Here is a 20,764-nt window from a genome sequence, read left to right as displayed (position 1 = left end):
GTTTCATTATGGTAAAGTTTTTGTTTGGTGTATGACTGGTTGCCATCACTAACATTTCTTGATTTGTGGATCAGATCAGATCAGATCAAATAAATTCTCCGGTAAATAAAAAAAAAACATACTTTTCATAGGACCTGACGATTCAAATCCAACAAAAGAGAAGAAAAAGAATCCTAGATACCTGCAACTGGATTTTTAGGCGATCGTAGTAGGGCTTAGCGCCGTTTTATACCTGCATATAACCCGCAAAAAGTAGTGGGGGTTAAATCGATTGAAGTGACGTTTGCATGGTTGCACACATGCTTTCCTTATACAAGCCAAACAACAACAAACAACTTACCATCCCTTTTCTTTAATTAACATGCATTTAAATTTTGTTTTCAACTAATTTAATTCCTTAAAACAATGCAATTTACACGTGTCTATCAATTACTAATTAATTAATTACAAATAAAACAACAAAATATTCACTTCAAGCCATAAATAATAATCAAAATTGTTTGAAAACGCATGCTTTTCTTTGTCAACATATTTGCGCTTTGTTTCTTTGTCTAATATTAATTCATATTAATTGCAATTCACGCATAATTAGTACCGCCATTACATGAAATTCAAAGGTACTTCAATCTACATTGTTATTAAAACGACGATCAACGAACAATTATTTTATGCGTGTCCTTTGAAAGACCGTTTATTAACGAATTAATGTTTACTTTCGGAAGTTACTATAAGTTTTCCAGCACATCGGGCGTGCGGAATATTCTCTGCTTAACTCTTAAAGAAACAACATATTATTCATTACATATAAACATGGCAGCTAATAACATATTGTTTGCTGTTTCATTATTGTTATTATTAACATTAAATCTTGTAGAATGTAATGTAAGTAATACATTTAAATAGGAAAGAATACATTTTAATTTATTTGGATTTATATTTGATAGATAACTGAGAAGCAAATGAAAGCCGCAGGAAAATTGATTAAAAATAATTGTCAGCCGAAGAGCAAAGCTACTGAGGGTTTGTATTTTATTAATATTAATTTAATTTATAGTTTAGAGCCTAAAATATTTATGAAAGAATAATTTTTGATTTGTTTTAAGCATTTTTCCACTAAATTTTATTTATTGTCAGCACATTATTACAAAAAGTAATTTTTAATTGTATATATTTTTATTATTACTTTAGAGGAAATTACCAATATGCAAAAAGGCATTTTCAGTGACAGTAAAAGTACCAAAGTGAGTAAATTAAAATTATGTTCAATGAATATAAAATTACAAACATTCAAATTTATATTCACATAAAATAATATTTTTCAGTGTTATGTTCTATGTACGTTGACGAACATGAGAGTTGTAAGTATTTAATCATCAAAAACACATCTTAAACAATATTTTCTTCCATAATTCACAAAAATCAATCAAAATAAAAAATTACAATAGATTCAAAATCATTTTTTCTAGGTGAAAAAAACTGGTGAAGCAGATTGGGAATCGGCATATAGTCAAGCGATGACGCTGCCTGATTCTCGTGTTACACCAACTATTAAATCACTGGATAATTGCAAAGCAAAACGTAAAATATTGCTTTTTATTACTTTTCTTTTTTTCTTTTTTACTAAATTATTTATTAAACTCCTATTTTTAGTTGAATTCAACGATGACAAATGTGACAATGCATGGCGTTTGGGAAAATGTATCTACGAAGATAATCCAGGGGTAATTAAAATTAAAATTTATTTCTTTAGAATATTATTAACAAAAATTAATTTTTTAGAATTATTTCTTGCCTTAAAATTAAAATACTAATGCGGTCTATTTCTGGGAAATACGCAAAATGGCAATAAACAACAACAATGATAATTTTATCTTATTATTGATTATAATATTGTTAATAAAATTAATTATAAATCTTCAATTCTTCAAAACTGTTAAGAAATAAACTTTTAACACTTAAATATGCTTCTATTTGAATTCTGACAAATTATTTCTTTAAAATCCTTCGTTTTTTTTTTATTTATTTTTCTGATTTTTTATTATTTCAAACAATATGGGCAGGTTTTTACATAAATGAAACAAGTCATACTCATTTCCACCATTCTCTTTTTATATTCCACGAGTTTTCACTTGTTTTCGATTTTTATTCATTTCCCTGTAATTAACCGCCGTTGATGACTATGAATTAATTGCATGACATAATATTGTATTACAAGTGCACGTCTTACGACTCCGGCAGGCTGCAATTGCCACACACGCACGCATAAATTGGTGTTCCACTTAATTTTCGAGCATCGTCGGCACACAATTAACGTTGCATGATTAATTACCGTGCGCGGCCCACAAACCTATTTGAATCAATGCGAAACTCAAAATATTACGCCGAATATATTATAATTCACGGCTATGACTATGAGTGATTTGTTATTACGTAAAACAAAAGAACAAGAGTATTAGATGTTAAGTATTTGATGTTAAGTATTGTGGTTGATGAAATAGTTGAATACAAAATGGCACCCAATATTTTTGTCCTCTAACTGTCTTTCTTGATCAATTTTTAATGATATACTGTGAATCATTCATTAATTAGTACCTAATAATGCACAGCGAATCACAAATGTCAATGTAATCCTAATTTAATTACAAGTTCACTATACTTAAGATGCAAGCACAGTGAACAATTGTGTTATTAATTTGTAATTTTCAGAAGAATTAACGATAATTGCTACTTGTATTGATTAAGTTCCGAATCAAAAATTATATAAAGCACGATTCCTCACTGAAGTAATCATTTTTTGCTTGTTTCCTTGAATTTGGTAGTTTGCATTTGATATATGCTAAAGTTAGGCAACTTTTTAGGCATTATCAACCAAAAATTGAAACATTTAGCTGAAAAATCAACAAAATGCGTGTGGTTTTTGTTGTATTTATTATTATAAGTGCTTTTAATGTTGTTTTTGTATCATGCGCTGTAAGTATTATCAAATTTGATTTATTTTAGAGTAATTAAATACTAAAACATTAATTTTTAGGTTACTGAAGCACAATTAAAATCAGGTGGGAAGTTATTACGTAAAAATTGTCAACCAAAGACGAAAACTTCAGATGAATCTATTGAAAATATGCATAAAGGTATTTGGGATGATGAGCCAACAACAAAGGTATTAATATTATAGTTTTTTGTTTGTTTCAAATGTTTTAAGTAAGGTTATGATGTTCCTTTTAGTGTTACACGTTTTGCTTAATGTCATTCTATAAATTAGTGAATAAAAAAGGACTTTTTGAAGAGGAATATGCGTTATCACAGTTGGAAATGTTGCCACAACCAAGACAACAACCTACGTGGGCATCAGCACAAAAATGCAAAGGTAAATCTTCTATAATATAAAAATGAATCGCAAAATCTGTTGGTATGCGCATAACTCAACAACGCCAAGACCAATTTGGCCAATTCTTTTTTTTAATTAAAGTTAAAGTCCAAGAATGGTTTTTACTGCGAGACAAAATTGAATATTTGTCGGGAAAACCCTAAAGACAGCACTTTTCTATAAGATAAAAGTTGGCATTGAGATTCAATCATAGTATTAGTTAAATAGTTGAATCCGAGATGGCGCGCTGAAGTGCATTATTAGCAATTCTTTATATAATTAATTTCTTTAAAATAAAATTGCGAAAATTATTGATAGAATTGACACATAGGGGAGAGTAGGGTAATGGGAGTCAGCGGGTAATGGGAGTCACCCACATAACCACGAAACAATAGTTGCGAGTAACGCGTAAACGGCGTCCCTACCTCCGTTCTAGCCCCCCAGGGCTACCCCCGACAAATCATGCCAATTGGCGTGTGTATCATTGAGATAATGCATTGTTTTATTTTTGAGCTCCGCTGATCTAACTTTACGGCAACGCAAATTAGAAGATAAGTGGCGAATATTTTGCAATATTCGAATGAAACTTTTATATAGTCTTAGTTAAATATTCAAAATCGTGATGTGCAGTTCAGATGTTTTGAAGAAATATATTTTTTTTGTTCTTTTTCACAATAGTGTAATTGTGGGCAATGGGAGTCATGCGACTCCCAAAGGACGTTTCTGTCTTTAGCCCGCTCTAAATGGCCTACAAAAAACAATGTGACTTATTTTTCAATAGCCATCTTGCAGAAAAGTTATTGCCGGAAAGTAACAAAACTTATGATTCCAATATTGGCACTGATGACTTATGCCAGGGCAATGAGGATGAAATTTTGGAAAAGAGATGTCTAATGTGCAACGATTTAAAAAAAAACAATGAAATGTGGTTCAGATGCACCTCATGTGGGCTATGGGCTCATGTGGAATGCACTGGGTGGGTCTTAGCGGAATATTATGTCTGCGATATCTGCTAGATTTCGTTTGATTCCGATTGTCCCCAGGGTGACCACCATTACCCGCATGTCGGTGTAATGGAAGTCAAATCTGTTTTTTTTTTAAACTTTAATAATATCCAAAATTGATTGTTAAAGTGGCTGAAAATTATATCAAATAATAGTTTTTTAAGTAAACAATGCTTATAGGCGGTTGCAATAAGTATTTTGTTTATAATTGAAATTATATTTGAGTTTTTCCTTAAGTGACCCCCATTGACACATACTATATCTAAAACAAGAGAGTAAAAACGAATTACATTTTTATTAAATACAGTTAACAATATATACCAAAACAGGTAAAAATTTCTTAAAATTTATATTTTATTTTGTAGATAAATCTGATTGTTGTACGGATAAGTGTGAAAGAGCATACGCCATGATGAAATGTGTATATTTCGATAATCCAGAGGTAACAATCTTAATATTAATAACAAATATCAATATTTACACGCTTAAAATAGTCTTTATTTGCATTTCATTACAAATTACAATCAATTCAACAACATTATGCATTAACAATCGATTAAAATGTTTGTTTTCAGAACTATTTTGCTCCCTAAATCTACCAAAAAAGTCGGCAACCAAATATACACCAAACCAACAAACGCATTCTTTCAAATGACATTTGGGGGACACATCAGAGAGTCTTTTTCATCATCTATCAATATAATTACTCCCACTCCTATTAATTTGATTAATTCATTACGATTACTGCTCCTAAATAGTCCACAGCCACAAATATAAAGAGAAAACAATACATTCGAATAAAAACGTACAAAAAACGACATCAATAACACTGATAAGACTAACAAGACTATTTAGAAAGGGAAAATACACTAATAACACTAATAGTAACAAACATAACTAGAAAGTACTAAAAGCAATTCCAAAATATAAACAATTTCAACCACACACACAATTTTTAACACATTATGTACATCAATATAAAATAATTAAATTTTATAACAATATCGACAGAGATAAAATTATTATTGTTTGAATTCGAGAATAAAGGTTTGTTTGTGGATCAATCTTTGGCAAACATGTGCATAAATGTATGGCAACTAAATTTTTATAGTTAATATTGTTTTCAGATTATGTACGGTAATTTTCTTGGTGCTTATCATAGGATAAAATAAAATAAATAATTCCGCGCATAAATTCACACCGAATTCGATGCAAACCAACAAATTGAGCAAAATTTTTATAGGTTAAACTAAAGTTTGAACGCTGTCCACCATTTTGTTTATGAAAAAATTTAACCTTTCTTAAATTTAAGTACCAAAACACTCATTGTCAAAAAGATTGAAATCCAAATACACATGCTCACATAACCTAAATATACATCCGGGTTATCTAAAGTCCATCCTTTAGACATGACATAACGAAGACTTTCTGTGCTCTTCGTCAAAGGTAACACATAAGAAATAAGCTGTAATGTGTAATGCATACCTTGAATCGGCCAGATGATACCACACAACATTACAATGGGTAGAAAACTACCCAAAGCTAAATAAGTAGCTGTGCGTTCATTATCACACAAGCAAGAAACAACAAAACCAAAACACATACCGCAGAGACCAGTTAAAATCGTAAGTAAAGCCGTTAATGCAATCGGACCTTTGTTGGTTATGTCAAACACAGCGAATGTAATAACCAGAACCATTACAGTTTGCATTAACATAACCGTGAATTGAGTTATTACATGCGCGAAAAGACATTCAATCGGAGTGATACCATTGACCAATGAACGTTCGAGGATTCCTTCGTTGCGTTCGAGTAACATGGCACCCGATGTCAGCGCCACCGCTAAGAAAAAGATGATTGTCAGGATTACACCAGGCGCAGCAAAGTCAGTGAAGTTAGGATCACGATAACCATAAATCGGGTCATTGAATCTTATTGGAATAGTGCCGATCTTGATGTCGATTTCACACGAAGCCAGGTAATCTTGGAAAAACGATTCAAAACTGAAGTACAAGTCACGTTTCAAGAATGAACCGATGTTTTCATCTAAAAAAGTATAAATTATTCATATATCTTTATAATTAGGCTATTTTGTGGATAATACTTACTTGAAATATCTTGATACACAGCAACTTCAGAGTTTTCAACGTCGATATCAGTCACAGACCGTCCATCATTCAATCGAGCACGTAAAGCGTCAGAGAAGTTTGATTTGAATACAAGTGCTGCCCAAGCAGTTCCAGCGACGACCTCGCCTTTCGCACCGTCTTCGTCGTCGTGATAGTGCTGCAACCAACATTACACGTGTGTAAATGTATAGTAATTTACATATGAATAACCTCTTACCAGTTGTAGTGTTCTTCGTTTTAAAAAGTCTAAATAATTGCAGCTTAGTCGTGAACTATTGCATCCTGGTTTAAATTCGCAAGCTTCGCCTTGGTTTAGTTCATAATTCACCACTGATACCGGTAAGTTATAAGGATCGTGACCGATTGACATACAGAACAACACAGCTTGGATAACAGGTAATCCAATGATGAATAACATCACGCCGTAGTTACGTATCATCCATAAGAAATTTTTCCAAACTAGAGTTTTCATATGGTGTTTCTTGAGGAAAAACACTTTATCTCGCCAGGTTGATTTTACTTCTTCAGGTGGAGGCATTTCGGGTTGCGCTAAGTCAGGATCATCTGGTGTGATGGAAACACGACCCCCACGACTTCCCATGGAGATGTTATCGCCGAATTCGCCGGAGATTTCGTGGTCTTCATCGACGATGATTGCTTCGTTGATAGCGCCACGTGGGACGGTAATGGCGGTCGCTACTTCGGTGGCAATGGAGCTGCGGCGTCGTTTGCCCATGTTTTGGATGACGGAGAGTTTTAGAAAGACGTCTTCCAGAGATTCGGCATGGTATTGGGCTACCAGACGGTCAGGGGACTCTTCAGCGAGCAGGTAACCACCACGCATTAGACCAATCTTTAAATAATAGAAGAAAAATTGGGTTATTGTTTTCGTAAGGTAAGAAAAAAAATGATTTTTTGGTTGTAATCAATGTAACTTTGTGGTTTTTACTTTGTTTACATCCAAATTTTGGATATTTACTAAAAGAGAGCTACACTATAATTCAGCGCTTAAAAACTTTAAGTAGGTAACCTCAAAATCAAAATATTTGAGGTTAAAGTTGTGTCAACGTAATATAAATAGGAAATGTGTTTCTAAGCCTTCAATTGCCAGTAACTCAGTAAATTTCGGTCGGATTACTTCAAGATTTTGTTTATAGATAAAGAGAACTCCATGTATGATAATACTTTTTGAATTTTTCAAATATTTCATCTACAACCAAAGTTATTTAAGTTTTAAGTTGTTTATAACGCAATACATACAAAACTTGACCAAATATAGGCAACACACAAATCAAATGTTGTTTATTTTACTTTAGCGTCTACTTTTTTCTTTGTTCTTTTCAAGAACACATTATTTTACTAAATTTTAGCACTTCTCGTCCTATAAATAAACATTAAACACTTATAAATTGCAAATTACCCGCATATACCTTTAAACTTCTGGTTGTTTCCCACAAATGTAATTATAATGCTTTATACCTATTTACTTCCATTAATTTAATTAATGTATATCAAAGTTTAAATGCGTGTTTTGCGAGCGGCATTGAATTCACATGCGGTCTACAAACAAAAAATTAATTACATTCAGACGTCTGCCGTGTGATGACGCCATTACGTTTTTCACAATGGCGGACATTTCGCGTGCGATCACTACCGTTCGCCGTAATTGCTTGCCATTGCGGGCCGGTGCTAAGGCAATATAATTAGACGTGAACTTTTGAGTCCAATGTCTCGCGGACGTCGAGCCAAAGACGAGCATCGAACCACGTCGAACAACGTCATAAACGTGTAATAATATAGGAAATCATTTACGACTTCAAATGGTATAACTGTCCAAACATTCTAAAAGTAATCACGATTTGGTGGTCAATTTTAGAACTTGTTATTGTACCATTAGAATTAGTGTGAGTGGTTTTTTTTTAAATATTTTTTGTAGTTAGCACCTTTTTTCTTGGAGTCATGAATCATATTTTAGGAAAATATTAGGTATTTGTAGTTTAGAAGGGGGTCTTAGTGACTAACTGCGTTTAGAATATACCCACAAGTGTGACTCATCCTCGCACCCTTGTGTGCCGCTACTACGTAACTCCGACCTGTGTTCCCCCACTACTATTTGCGGGTAGCCCGTAAATAAAAAGGGGAGCGCGTTGTGCTTCTCATTCACTCTCGTCCCCCTCTTATTCTGTTTTATATTTATATCTCCCCTTGAGTTCTAGGCATTTTTAGCAAAAATATTTGTGGTAAATTCCTTCCTTTTTATTATTTTCAAAACTTTAGCCAAACAAATAACATTTGCGAATGATGCACCGTCATAATTTTATTTATTTACTTCATGGTACAGTTTATCCACGACATATGAGTTTCTCCGACGCGCTCGCCTTGGTCTCGTTTAAGCTTCGAGTTTGACTTGACAGATATTTCAACTCAAGTTGATCTACGACCGTCGCCGTTGACGTCGCGTCTTTTGCGACGCCATTGAAATATCCTCGTTAATATAAGTAATAAGTATTCTTTTAAGTGATTACTCATAATCTACACTTGCAATATTGGAATTGTTCACACATTTTTTTTGTGTAAAGTGTTGCATAACTTCTGATTCACAAGAGGTAATAAAATAATAATAACTCTAATAAAATCATGTATTACACATGCGTAAAGTGTTTGCAAGATTTTGAATGAGAAAATTAAAAGAGAAAGAGTAATTTACGCCTTAGGCAACATGGCGGAATGTGCTAACATGTTTCAAAGATAAACTAATAATAACCTAGTGCGTGACATTGATCTCGACACCCAAAAAACACTTTCATTGACAATTTAATAAAGTTTTGATTAAAAATCATTAAAGGTTGGTAAAAGTTAGTAATTTACGCAAAGAAAATGGGCGTATTTTTAATATAACCTCAAAATTTCTAAAACTCTTAAAATCAGAGTGAAATTAAGTTAAAATTAAATTTTGCGTGTATTTGCAATATGAATGTATAGATGTAATAATCGAAAATTTTGATTAAATTCTTACGTCTAGACACTCTAGACAGGATTTCAACACGCTCCCAACACTTGTGCAACACACATGCAGAAATACCATACATTTTACACTTGCGAGTATAACCACACCGAAAGAAATGTTCCCAAAAAAATTAATTATGCTAACGTCAGTTGTAAGTAGTATTAAGTTTAAGGTCGTCGCGAGTAAATAAAAATCACGACTTGCAGACGCGATTCAACTTGACACTGTAACAATTTTCAACAACATTTCAACATGTGTGCATTTCGAGACTCTAGCAGAGACATCTAATTGATTTCAACATGGCTGCCACTCAATGTCAACACTACGATTCAAAATTAGGAGAGTTATAAGTGATATTATTAATAATATGAAAGTATGAATCAATTTTAATTTTAATTTTAATTTGAATTTGCATAGTGACTTAAGATGGTTTAAAGTATGCTTAAGAAATTTTGTGTTGTTAACCTTGATATTTGATTCAATGTTATTGATTTATTTCGGAATATTTGAATGAACACAAATGATGAAAAGAAAAAATTAATGTGGTTGATAATTCAATGTTAAAACAAGGTTAATTAATTAATAATGGCCTAAACTTAACCTTAAAGTGTTTAAACTAATTTTAATTACATTAATTTGATTGATTATATAATTTTAAAATATTTTTTGTATAAATTTTGAAGAATTTTTATGAATTTTAACTTTAAACGCCTCCAATTTATCTAAAACCCCACAAAACTAATATTTTTAATCACTAAACTAAAAGTTTAGCTCTGTATCTATATAATACAATTTATTTCATTCAATTATCTCTATTAGTTTACTCAATATAACAAAAACAAGAAAAAATTTTTTTTAATAACTTACAATGCTTGCTTGACGCGTCTCATCAATATAATGCGTAGTGATAATAACAGTCGTCTGTCCATTCTTAGTAATATGCTGCAAATGATCCCAAATATTCTTCCGTAACATCGGATCAACTCCAACAGTCGGTTCGTCCAAAATCAACAACTCAGGTTGATGCAACAATGCTGCTGCCAATGATACTCTCCTCTGTTGTCCACCAGATAGCGTTTTCACTTGTCTATCCGGTCCTGGCAGCATCAAAAACTGCAGTAGAAACGACAATCTGTCATCTACTTCATCAGTAGACATTCCACTAATCCATCCAAAGTATAACATTGTTTCCCTGATGGTAAATTCACCATAGAGAGCAATTTCCTGCGGCATGTATCCTATTCTAGGACCTGGCACACCTGATCCTTTAGAACCAGGTGTTCCTCCAAGAACCCAAATCTCTCCGGAATTGAGACGTTTACGGCCGACTATACATGAGAGTAGAGTAGTTTTACCGCAACCAGACGCGCCTAGTAAACCATAGATGGCGCCTTTAGGTACAGTCATGTTTAGTCCATCGAGGATAACAAAAGGGTTCTTTTTGGTGCCGTAGTGTTTGTGTGCGCGACGCACGCACACGGCGTGTTGCCTGCGTGAGGCAACAGTTGACATTTGACGGTTCGCCATTGCCTTCCGTCGCATTTCCAGCTCATTAGAGGGTTCCGTCATCTGAAACATTTAAATTTAAGGTTAGATTTGTATTTAAGTTTGATATTTCACCACCAGGTGGGAAAATTAAAAAAATATTGTTTTTTAATGTTTTTTATTAGTAAAATCTGAATATAATATTATCAATCATCGCTTTAGCGCGCACACACGCGTTTTAATTGCGTCGGCAGCAATTATTTCCCAAGACGGCAAATTGCTAATTGTAATTGTAATTGTAATTAACGCTATTGCTCGTTTTTTCTCTGCGTTGCACTCAGGTCATATAAAAAAATGGGGCAAAAACTTGTGCAAACGCTGCAAAACAACTCCAAGTGGACATTGAACATTTGAACACTATTTAATTGCTAATATATTGATAAATATTAATTTATTATTTAAAGTGACTCTAAATATAAACTATATCTTATTTTATATGTGGATAAAAATAAGTTGTATAGTTGGTTGCGTCATCTGTATCATAACTCAATCTTTGACTATGTCTACTATTTATTAATTTTTGTTGGAATAAAATAAAATATAATTTAATTAAATTGTTTTGTTCAGGTTATGATTGCTTAAGCACAAATAGCACACAATTTATTTGTTTTGTCATAAACTTTGCTTAGTATTGCATGCGTTGTGCGTTTTCCGTGATTTACGAACATTGTTTGCACAAATGACAATTTTCCGCAATTGTATGCGCTGTGGTTTGCATTATTCATATTTTATTCAATATTTATTCTGCTCTGACACAAATATTAAACTTAAAACTGGAAAAACATCATTTTTACTTTATAAATTAATAAAAACTATAAAATAGACTAATAATAAGGTTATGTTGGTGCAATTTACGTTAGGCAACCAAATGATCATATAATATGCTCGAAATAATCGAATAATTTGCTGATTCATGCGCAGCAAGTCATAAAAATAAAACCTTGGCGTTGTATTTAGTCTGTGGAGTTTTTCGTTTAGTTCAAATAGATTTCTCAGTAAATAATTTATATGTTGTTCGACGCATTCTGCGTTTGCAATTCGTCATTGTCGCACGAGCGCGACGCGTATTTGTCGTCAGGTTTTTTTATTAGCTGGAAAACTGGAATGATGACAATTGCAAACTAACGAGCTAACGAGGCAAGAAATATATTCATATGCACAGAAAATCAAATAAATGATGGACAAATAGCGGTGAATTCAATGGGTAATAATCATTTTTGTGGTGATAACTTGAAATGTGAGTAATGGCCAATCTTTTTAGTTATATGCTAATTATTAATTTATTACGTAGTTGATATTTTATATTTTAATATAGTGGATACAATTAAAAATTATGTTTAGTAGTCTCAAGAACAAATATTTCTTTATTTGTGTTTACAAAAGTATGAAAAACGCTAATTTTACAGCTATAGAGTGGAAAAATATTTTAAATTTTACTCCTAGATGACGTTGACAACTATTTTATATGATAGTGTTTAATAAAAATGTAATTTGTTTTTACTCTGTTGTTCCAGACGTAGTATGTGTCAATTCTATCAATAAGATTCGTAATTTTATTTTAAAGAAATTAATTATATGAAGAATTGCTAATAATGCACTTTAGCGCGCTATCTCAGATTCAACTATTTAACTATAACCATGATTGAATCTCAATGTCAACTTTTATCCTATAGAAAGTGGCTGTCTTTAGGATTTCTCGGCAATTATTCAAATTTTTCATCGCCGTAAAACCCATCCTTGGACTTAAACGAACATTTTAAAAAAAGAATTGGCCAAATTGGTTTAGGCGTTGTTGAGTTATGCGCTTACCAACAGATTTTGCGATTCATTTTTGTATTATAAATGGAAGCAAAAATTTTAATTTTCTCAAAAATTTGATTAAAAATTCTAACTTTTGCGGTTTTCCCTCGAAAAATTATTAGAATAATAAAACGTGCAAGTGACGATGTAATGCCAGCAATGCACCGCTGCCGGTGTAAATTTTATTACGGCAATTTGTACAATCGTGTAAATTCCAAAGCTCGCTGCTTCATAATGAGCTTCATTCACACCTGAGCGCGTATGCTATAGTTACAATAGTTGTTTAGTTTTTATCCATTTACTTTAATTATTTTATTGCCTGCGGTTGCATGCGACTGAATGTTATACTATTATTGTTACCTACTCGTATACTGAGTCAGTCAGTAAGTCAGTCGGTCACTCTCCAAGAATGCCGAAAGTGTAAGCAAGTATAAACAAGTAAAACCAAGCATTTCGGCATTTCACTTTCATTCAATCGGCCTGAATCTTACACGCGTGCTATTTTCACTCTCGGCCCACTCAACACTTGACTCAAATTGATGTAATCTTCTGGTATTACCTGAATTTCTTGGATGCGTAATCGAAATAAATCGTAGGAAGTAGGCAAGTTGATAATAAATAATTATGGTTGTTATAACTACATTATTATGTCTTCAAAAAAGGAAAATGTCATAAAGTGTTGTAAAAATATTGAGTTTTATAATAATAATTGTATTTTACGTCAGTTTTGGACCAAGAAACGTCTGATGTATTTGACGCGTCTAATAATAATAGAGATAATTTATTTGGTCGTGTAATGAAAAAATTTCCAATTAACACATTAATATAATTGATATTCATATTAATTAAGTTATCTTCTTAATGTTAATTTTATCTCATGAAATTATAATTAATCTTTTATTTGAGTATATTCATGTTTAAATGTAAATGCAATTAATTAAAATGCAATGAATCTTGATTATTTCTGCTTTTTATCAACAATTATGTTCGTATTAATGTTTGCATAGTTATTACTTTCTGCTATGCCAGTTGTAGACACGTAGTAGAAACAGATTAGTATCTTAGTTACTCTGTACATGAGTGAGCATTCATTGCACATTTAGTGCTATTACAATAATTGAATTACCTTCGAATGTTTAATGTTTAACTGCAGCTATAATCAACTCAAAACTCTAGTTAAGTTAACTCATCACTCGTTATCGCTACAATATATCGCAACATGCAATCGGAAAATAGTTAATAATTTAAGTAAAATTATTGTTAATTTGTGCTTTATATTAAATTCATTAAATTTGCAAATTTCGTATTGTGTTTTAATTAATTTTTTAATTAAAAATTTGAGAATTTTATAAAAATAAGACTTTGATGTGTTTTTTTAAATTAATTTAATTTTAAAAATAAATAAAAATGAAAATTTACATGAAAAGAAGCTTTTTTGCAGTGTAATTGGCATTTAAACATAAAAACACCAAAAAGTAACATTATTCTATACTATAAAAGTAAATCGCAAAGTCTGTTGGTAAACGCATAACTCAACAACGCCTAAACCAATTTGGCCAATTCTTTTTTTAAATGTTCGTTGAACGCCAAGGATGGTTTTTATGGCGAGAAAAATTCGAATAATTGCCGGGAAAACATTAAAGACAGCTCTTTTCTATAGGATAAAAGTTGTCATTGAGATTCAATCATGGTTATAGTTAAATAGTTGAATCTGAGATGGCGCGCAAAGGGCATTATTAGCAATTCTTTATATAATTCATTTCTTTAAAATAAAATTACGAATCTTATTGATAGAATTGACACATACTATGTCTAGAACAAGAGAGTAAAAACGAATTATATTTTTATTAAACATTATCGGGACGAAATCACGGGTAAAAGCTAGTTTAATATAAATATCAAGAAAATAAAGCAAAAAACAAATATTTTACATTTTAAGTTTAATAAAAGTGAAAACAATGATTTCCTAATGAAAAGAAAATCTATTAATCTATTAATCTATATCTTTGATGAAATAGTACTACTCGTATGCACGCAGTGAAGATTTTTGCAACTGATTATTTAATTAATTTCGCTTTGATTCTAATAGTGTTACGAGTGCTACAATATTATAAACATATAAAACATGCGTATGTAGGTGAAGCGCACAAAACGCTAGAAACACAGAATCGTGTAACAATCGCTGCAATAAACAATTCGCCGTGTCAATGAATTTAATTAGCTGCGGAGCGCGCCGACGCAGAAAGAAACTGACGTGTAATTTGTTGCGCCATAAATCAGCTTGCAAAATTTTTAGCCAGCAAAGAACTCACAAGTTACAACTCCCAACAAATCAGCGGCATAAGAAGTAAAACAAAAGAAAAGCAATAAAACCAGCTATGTACATAAATAAATTGCGTTGACACTAATATACTAGTACACTAATATAAGTATTATTTCAATATGGCGGGCGGAAATTTTGGAATTTGGTATTGCGTCATACATTCGGTAATTATGTTGTTTTAGTGCATTTGTAAAGTGTGTTGAGTGCATTTTAAGGAATTGACACCTTCTTGTGACATTGTGACAATATTTAAGCATACTTTTGAAGTTTTAACACGTTTTATGTTGATATTTATTGAGTCATAGCTGTTTTAACATTATTGAACAAAGATTACAAATGATTTATTCGTTAATCACTAATTGCTCACTTTAATTGATGGTTAATTAACTTAAACTTTCCATTTGATATAAAAAATTAATTATGCATGTGTAATACTGAATTTTATACACGATAATCTATAATATAAAAATGGATCGCAAAATTTGTTGGTAAGCGCATAACACAACAGCGCCTAAACCAATTTGGCCAATTCTTTTTTTAAATGTTCGTTAAAGTCCAAGGATGGTTTTTACCGCGAGAAAAATTCGAATAATTGCCGGGAAAACCCTAAAGACAGCTCTTTTCTATAGGATAAAAGTTGGTATTGATTCAATCATAGTTATAGTTAAATAGTTGAATCCGAGATGGCGCGCTAACGTGCATTATGAGCTATTCTTTATATAATTAATTTCTTTAAAATAAAATTGCGAATCTTATTGATAGAATTGACACATACTATGTCTAGAACAAGAGAGTAAAAACGAATTACATTTTTATTAAACACTATTGGGACAAAGTCGCGGGCAAAAGCTAGTATGATATAAAAAAATTAATTATTCATGTGTAACACTGTATTTTATACACGATAATGGATAATATCATCAATATTTTAGTTTTTATATTTTCTTATAAATTTTAAATTACATAATTTTGTAATAATATATAATGCAATTTGTATTGTTGGCTGCTAATGGTTTTTCAATTACCAACGCTTGCGTTTCAGGTCAAACATTAATCAAGTTTGTAATTACCTTTTGTTATTAAACCCACTTGTGCATTCTCTATAAGAATAGAAAAAGGAAAATTTGTGAAAATGCACACGCATTAAATTAATGCTAATGGCAAATTATTACAAACGGCAATAAATTGCCTATGATAATAATGCTAATTAGAGTAGATGACGATTATCGCTGTAATTTTCATTTAACTGAACAAGTTTTGCATTAAAGTGGACACTAAACTCTTCAATGTTGACATTTATTGTCCTTCAAAAAGGAAAAATTATTGTTTGAGGTTATAACTTGACAGGTTTTGTCACTTTAAAAGTATGCAACTAAATATACACTGCTTATAGTATAGCAAAAACGCTGGAAACTACTTTTCTCATCACACAGTAATTTAAATAAATTTAAAATAACTTGAGAAGTCGACTTTGAACTTACAGCAAGGTGTAAATCATTAATGTTGTTAGTTGTTCAGCTTGAACATTCAAGGTGCACTCGTTTTTAGACTCTCTGGACGATTTCAACATGTCAACCAATTTTTTTTGGTATTATTACTTGCAACATTTTATAAACCAGTATGAAGCAACAAATATTTGCATTGGTACAATCGATAATAAGTTAATAACTTTTATAATAATCTAATATAAAAATGAATCGCAAAATCTGTTGGTAAGCGCATAACTTAACAACGCCTAAACCAATTTGGCCAATTCTATTTTTAAAATGTTCGTTAAGTCCAAGGATGGTTTCTACGGCGAGAAAAATTAAGAATAATTGCGGGAAAACCCTAAATACATCCCTTTTCTATAGGATAAAAGTTGGCATTGAGATTCAAAGATGGCGCGCTGTAGTGCATTATTAGCTATTCTTCATATAATTAATTTCTTTAAAATAAAATTGCGAATCATATTGATAGAATTGACACATAGTATGTCTAGAACAAGAGAGTAAAAACGAATTACATTTTTATTAAACACTACTTAGGCAAAAGCTAGTAGTTAATAACTTTTAAAATAATAAGTACAAAAATTGTTTGATGTGCGTGCAGACGTCAACCACACACTTCAACCAGTTGCATATCTTTATCGTATCTTGCTTGCCGTTTGCAACTTGTGCATACTGTAATTATGTATTTGAGAAATGCATAATTACAATTAGTAATAATTATAACTGTGTAGTGTGGTAAGTACATTATGTACCTGTACCACTATTATTTACGATTGTGCGTAAACAGCAAGTTTTTGCCATGTCATTTGTCAGTCGATATGAAACTAACCTCAAAATTCACTTAAAATGTGCATTTTTTAGCATTATTTATGAGATATGACGTCGGTTCATGATATAAGTGCCCGGGTACTATCTCGAACTAGTGCATAAGTAATATTTTATGTTTTTATTAATGTTTTAATCAAAAATAAATCTAATTTTAATTATTAACCTTACTTAAGTTATGGTGTTCTTGAAATTTAAACATGATGTTGATTAATTGTTATAAAAAAAAAACTAAAAAATGCATTTTTTATATGAATTTGTTGTTAGAATAAATCTAAATCAGAAATTTGTAATAAAAATAATTAGAGTACAGTAAAATACTTAGAGTAATTATTATTATTATGTCTTAAGTTTAATATTAGTTTAGTTCAACGTAGAATTAACTTAAGTTTTGGTAGTTGTTAGAATTTACAATGTTTGTTACAACTTATTTTCGTGACCTTGTCTTTTTTTTTGTTTTGTTTAGTGCAAATGTTACTCAACTAACAAAAAATGCGAACCAAAAAGGAAGTAGGCACGAAATACAAAATGTCTTCGTTTCAATCTTTTTTTAATTCTTAATTTATTAATCTCCGTCATCCAAAACTTGTTACAATTTGCGTCAATCGATTAAATTACTTTTTTTGCTTGCGGTTTTTTTTTTCGGAACAAAATTTTAAATGGTAATTTAAACTTCAAGTTAAAAATATAAACTAAAAGGTTTTTTAATTATTTTCGAAACAATTTCAACAGTTTAAGATGTGTAAATCTTTTGTTGTTAAATATTTGTTAATTTTAATGATTATTCAACGTTGCATTCTTCATTTGTTGTGATTTTAAGCTAAACTGTTATATTTTTCATTATTTTTAAGATGAAAACGCACAAAATAGTATTAGACAACAACTCAAACAAAAGAATAATTTATAAGTAGTTTATAAACTTATTCAAGAAGTTTCCAAGCCATATTCATTCAAATTTGTTGTCTGTTGTGAATTACAAAATGTTAGAATTGACTAATCTTAAGTCAAGTGGAAGTGAAGCGGGAGACGCAGTGACTAAACACTATTGCAGCATATTTGGGAACAACAACAACCAAATTGTTATTAGTTAATAATAGTTTTTGACTGTTTTTGGATGCTTTGAAGTTGCAGTGTTAACTGTTTGTCAGTCAGAGTTTTTTTCGTCTTGAAATTACACCCACAATGCTAGATACAATCGAAAAATGAATAGTTAACCTAAATTACTGGTAATGTAGACTAACTTCAAAGTTTATCAAAGGTAATTATATGTACATATACAGGAAATTACTGTTTTTTATAATAAACTAGCTTTTGCCCGCGACTTCGTCCCGGTAGTGTTTAATAAAAATGTAATTCGTTTTTACTCTCTTGTTCCAGACATAATATGTGTCAATTCTATCAATAAGATAAGCAATTTTATTTTAAAGAAATTTATTTTTATAAAGAATTGCTAATAATTCACTTCAGTATAATTCACTATAACTATGATTGAATCTCAATGACAACTTTTATCCTATAGAAAAGGGCTGTCTTTAGGGTTTTCCCGGCAATTATTCGTATTTTTCTCGCCGTAAAAAAACATCATTGGACTTTAACGAACATTTAGAAAAAAGAATTGGCTAAATTAGTCTAGGCGTTGTTGAGTTATGCGCTTACTAACAGATTTTGCGATTCATTTTTATATTATAGATATTAAAATTATTAAAAATTGATATATTTGACATTTTGACAGTGTTATAACCAATTTTTTGTCTTCAAGACATGTTTTTAGTGAAAATTAGTAAATAGATAACACAATGATCAAGTTATTGTAGATATAAAATGTTTAATGTGCTTTTCAATTTAATTTTACAAAAAAAAACTTCTTTTTAAACTCATATTAAACAATATAAACAAAAATGGGTGTAAAATGTCATATTGCCAAATTTATCTGTACAAATTTATATGGCAACACCGCACTTCTTACAAATTCTTTGAAAATAGGTTATGATGAATACCGGAACTTATTCGGCAATAAAAATGCAGAAATATTACAACACCATCCAATCACTCATACAACAATCGATATTATTGAAAGCAACACTTTTATTTATAACATTCCTTTGTATTCATATTTTAAAAGTCATAAACTATTGTAATATTATGCTTTCCAACTACCTGGAAAAACCTGAACGCACCGCATCTATAAATACCTTCCCAAAAGGACAAAACTCAACAAAACTCTGTTGTTGCACGTTGTGGCAAAAGTTTCCGAAGAAGTTCAAACCAGTTGCCTTAACAAGTTTTCATATTACTTATATTCGTAATTTTTGGTGTGACCTTACCTTCCATTTTGCTTATATTTAAATAATTTCAATAAAATTTTGCTTACGACTTTAAAATTATGATGACACTTGTTAATAATTCAACAAATTGTTGCTTATTCTGTGTTTATCAGAACATTTCCCATCATGAATAATTTTTAATCGATTATTAGTCAGATATGTCATTTTCTAGATAATCTACACACATTCTCTTCTTTATCACGTTCTAATCTACTAAGTTATTAATCTGAATAATAAGGAATGCAAAGCTCACCTTGATGATTCCACCAAATCGATATCGACCCAATAAATCACACTTTTTCTAAACTTTCCACAGAACTTTAAAGTTTTTATGATTATTAATAACTTTTATCGTTATACAAACACTTTTTTAGTATTTGATGAGAATATTTTATGTTTAAAACTTTTGTGGCAGTTGTAAGATGTTTTTGTGAATTTAAGAGAAGAAAAAACTTGCCAAAAAACACGATTAACTGCGCGGCTACCTGCGCGTTGATCTGCGACTACCTGCGACTACCTGCGACCGCGGTCTGCGCACTTTTGTCTGCTTGTGGAGTCGTCCTGCTGCGTCCACTAGTTGCGATCGGTGCGGTTCACCTCGGCCTCCCGCTTCATTACTTCACCTGACTATAGTTTACCTTCTTGCGTACGCACACATTCACGTAACACACTCACTTGGAAATAAATTAACAAATAATTGAATAACCGCCGAATAAATGCTGCGAATTGCATTTAACATATGCAACTTTATATACACATATTTTCTTTGCAAAACGCATTAAACGCATAAATTTGATTAGTTATAGAATTGAAACAGAATTTCTATGTTTACAAAGTTAATACCTCTTTGTTATAAAAATATTAGACTTTTTTTTAAATATTACATAAAATTTTGGGTAATTATCGTAAGTAACAATAGTTTTTTTTAAGTTTATTATGCATTTTTGATA

At 31.1% G+C, this 20,764-nt stretch overlaps 3 protein-coding genes across 3 annotated transcripts; 2 read left to right on the top strand and 1 right to left on the bottom strand.

Annotated features, from left to right (window-relative positions):
* The first annotated feature begins 720 nt into the window (after window positions 1-720).
* On the top strand, window positions 721-1,960 carry LOC135804303 (general odorant-binding protein 72-like). The gene is made up of 7 exons (XM_065318133.1): window positions 721-882; window positions 945-1,020; window positions 1,189-1,241; window positions 1,323-1,358; window positions 1,467-1,578; window positions 1,651-1,721; window positions 1,780-1,960. The coding sequence occupies exons 1-7, from the start codon at window positions 811-813 to the stop codon at window positions 1,795-1,797; spliced, it is 438 nt and encodes a 145-aa protein (XP_065174205.1). The 5' UTR covers window positions 721-810; the 3' UTR covers window positions 1,798-1,960.
* An 815-nt stretch (window positions 1,961-2,775) lies between these two features.
* LOC135804098 (general odorant-binding protein 72-like) lies at window positions 2,776-5,435 on the top strand. Its single transcript, XM_065317849.1, has 5 exons — window positions 2,776-2,970; window positions 3,032-3,160; window positions 3,226-3,367; window positions 4,737-4,813; window positions 4,947-5,435. The coding sequence occupies exons 1-5, from the start codon at window positions 2,905-2,907 to the stop codon at window positions 4,962-4,964; spliced, it is 432 nt and encodes a 143-aa protein (XP_065173921.1). The 5' UTR covers window positions 2,776-2,904; the 3' UTR covers window positions 4,965-5,435.
* Window positions 4,848-20,368, bottom strand: osy (ABC transporter oskyddad). The gene is made up of 5 exons (XM_065317848.1): window positions 20,068-20,368; window positions 10,375-11,076; window positions 6,718-7,353; window positions 6,480-6,657; window positions 4,848-6,417 (listed from the first exon to the last, which is right to left on the bottom strand). Exons 2-5 carry the CDS (start codon window positions 11,074-11,076, stop codon window positions 5,663-5,665), a joined length of 2,271 nt encoding a protein of 756 aa, XP_065173920.1. The 5' UTR covers window positions 20,068-20,368; the 3' UTR covers window positions 4,848-5,662.
* Between the last annotated feature and the right edge of the window lie 396 nt (window positions 20,369-20,764).

This window comes from Atheta coriaria, unplaced genomic scaffold (assembly GCF_025399875.1).
Source record: "Atheta coriaria isolate IRGN ID8LTWV9N9 unplaced genomic scaffold, Caltech_Dcor_3.1 hic_scaffold_3_pilon, whole genome shotgun sequence".
In the NCBI taxonomy this organism is placed as follows: Eukaryota; Metazoa; Arthropoda; class Insecta; order Coleoptera; family Staphylinidae; genus Dalotia; species Dalotia coriaria.
This window is presented reverse-complemented; position numbering and strand designations above follow the sequence as displayed.

Excerpts from the sequence above, each read along its gene's own strand:
- LOC135804303 (XM_065318133.1), top strand. The coding sequence starts at position 811 with ATGGCAGCTAATAACATATTGTTTGCTGTTTCATTATTGTTATTATTA. Across the intron at positions 1,021-1,188 it reads GAAGAGCAAAGCTACTGAGG|AGGAAATTACCAATATGCAA; the intron begins GTTTGTATTTTA and ends TTATTACTTTAG. Across the intron at positions 1,579-1,650 it reads GGATAATTGCAAAGCAAAAC|TTGAATTCAACGATGACAAA; the intron begins GTAAAATATTGC and ends TCCTATTTTTAG.
- LOC135804098 (XM_065317849.1), top strand. The coding sequence starts at position 2,905 with ATGCGTGTGGTTTTTGTTGTATTTATTATTATAAGTGCTTTTAATGTT. Across the intron at positions 2,971-3,031 it reads TTGTTTTTGTATCATGCGCT|GTTACTGAAGCACAATTAAA; the intron begins GTAAGTATTATC and ends ATTAATTTTTAG. Across the intron at positions 3,161-3,225 it reads ATGATGAGCCAACAACAAAG|TGTTACACGTTTTGCTTAAT; the intron begins GTATTAATATTA and ends TGTTCCTTTTAG.
- osy (XM_065317848.1), bottom strand. The coding sequence starts at position 11,076 with ATGACGGAACCCTCTAATGAGCTGGAAATGCGACGGAAGGCAATGGCG. Across the intron at positions 7,354-10,374 it reads AGACGCGTCAAGCAAGCATT|ATTGGTCTAATGCGTGGTGG; the intron begins GTAAGTTATTAA and ends TATTATTTAAAG. Across the intron at positions 6,658-6,717 it reads AACGAAGAACACTACAACTG|CACTATCACGACGACGAAGA; the intron begins GTAAGAGGTTAT and ends TGTTGGTTGCAG.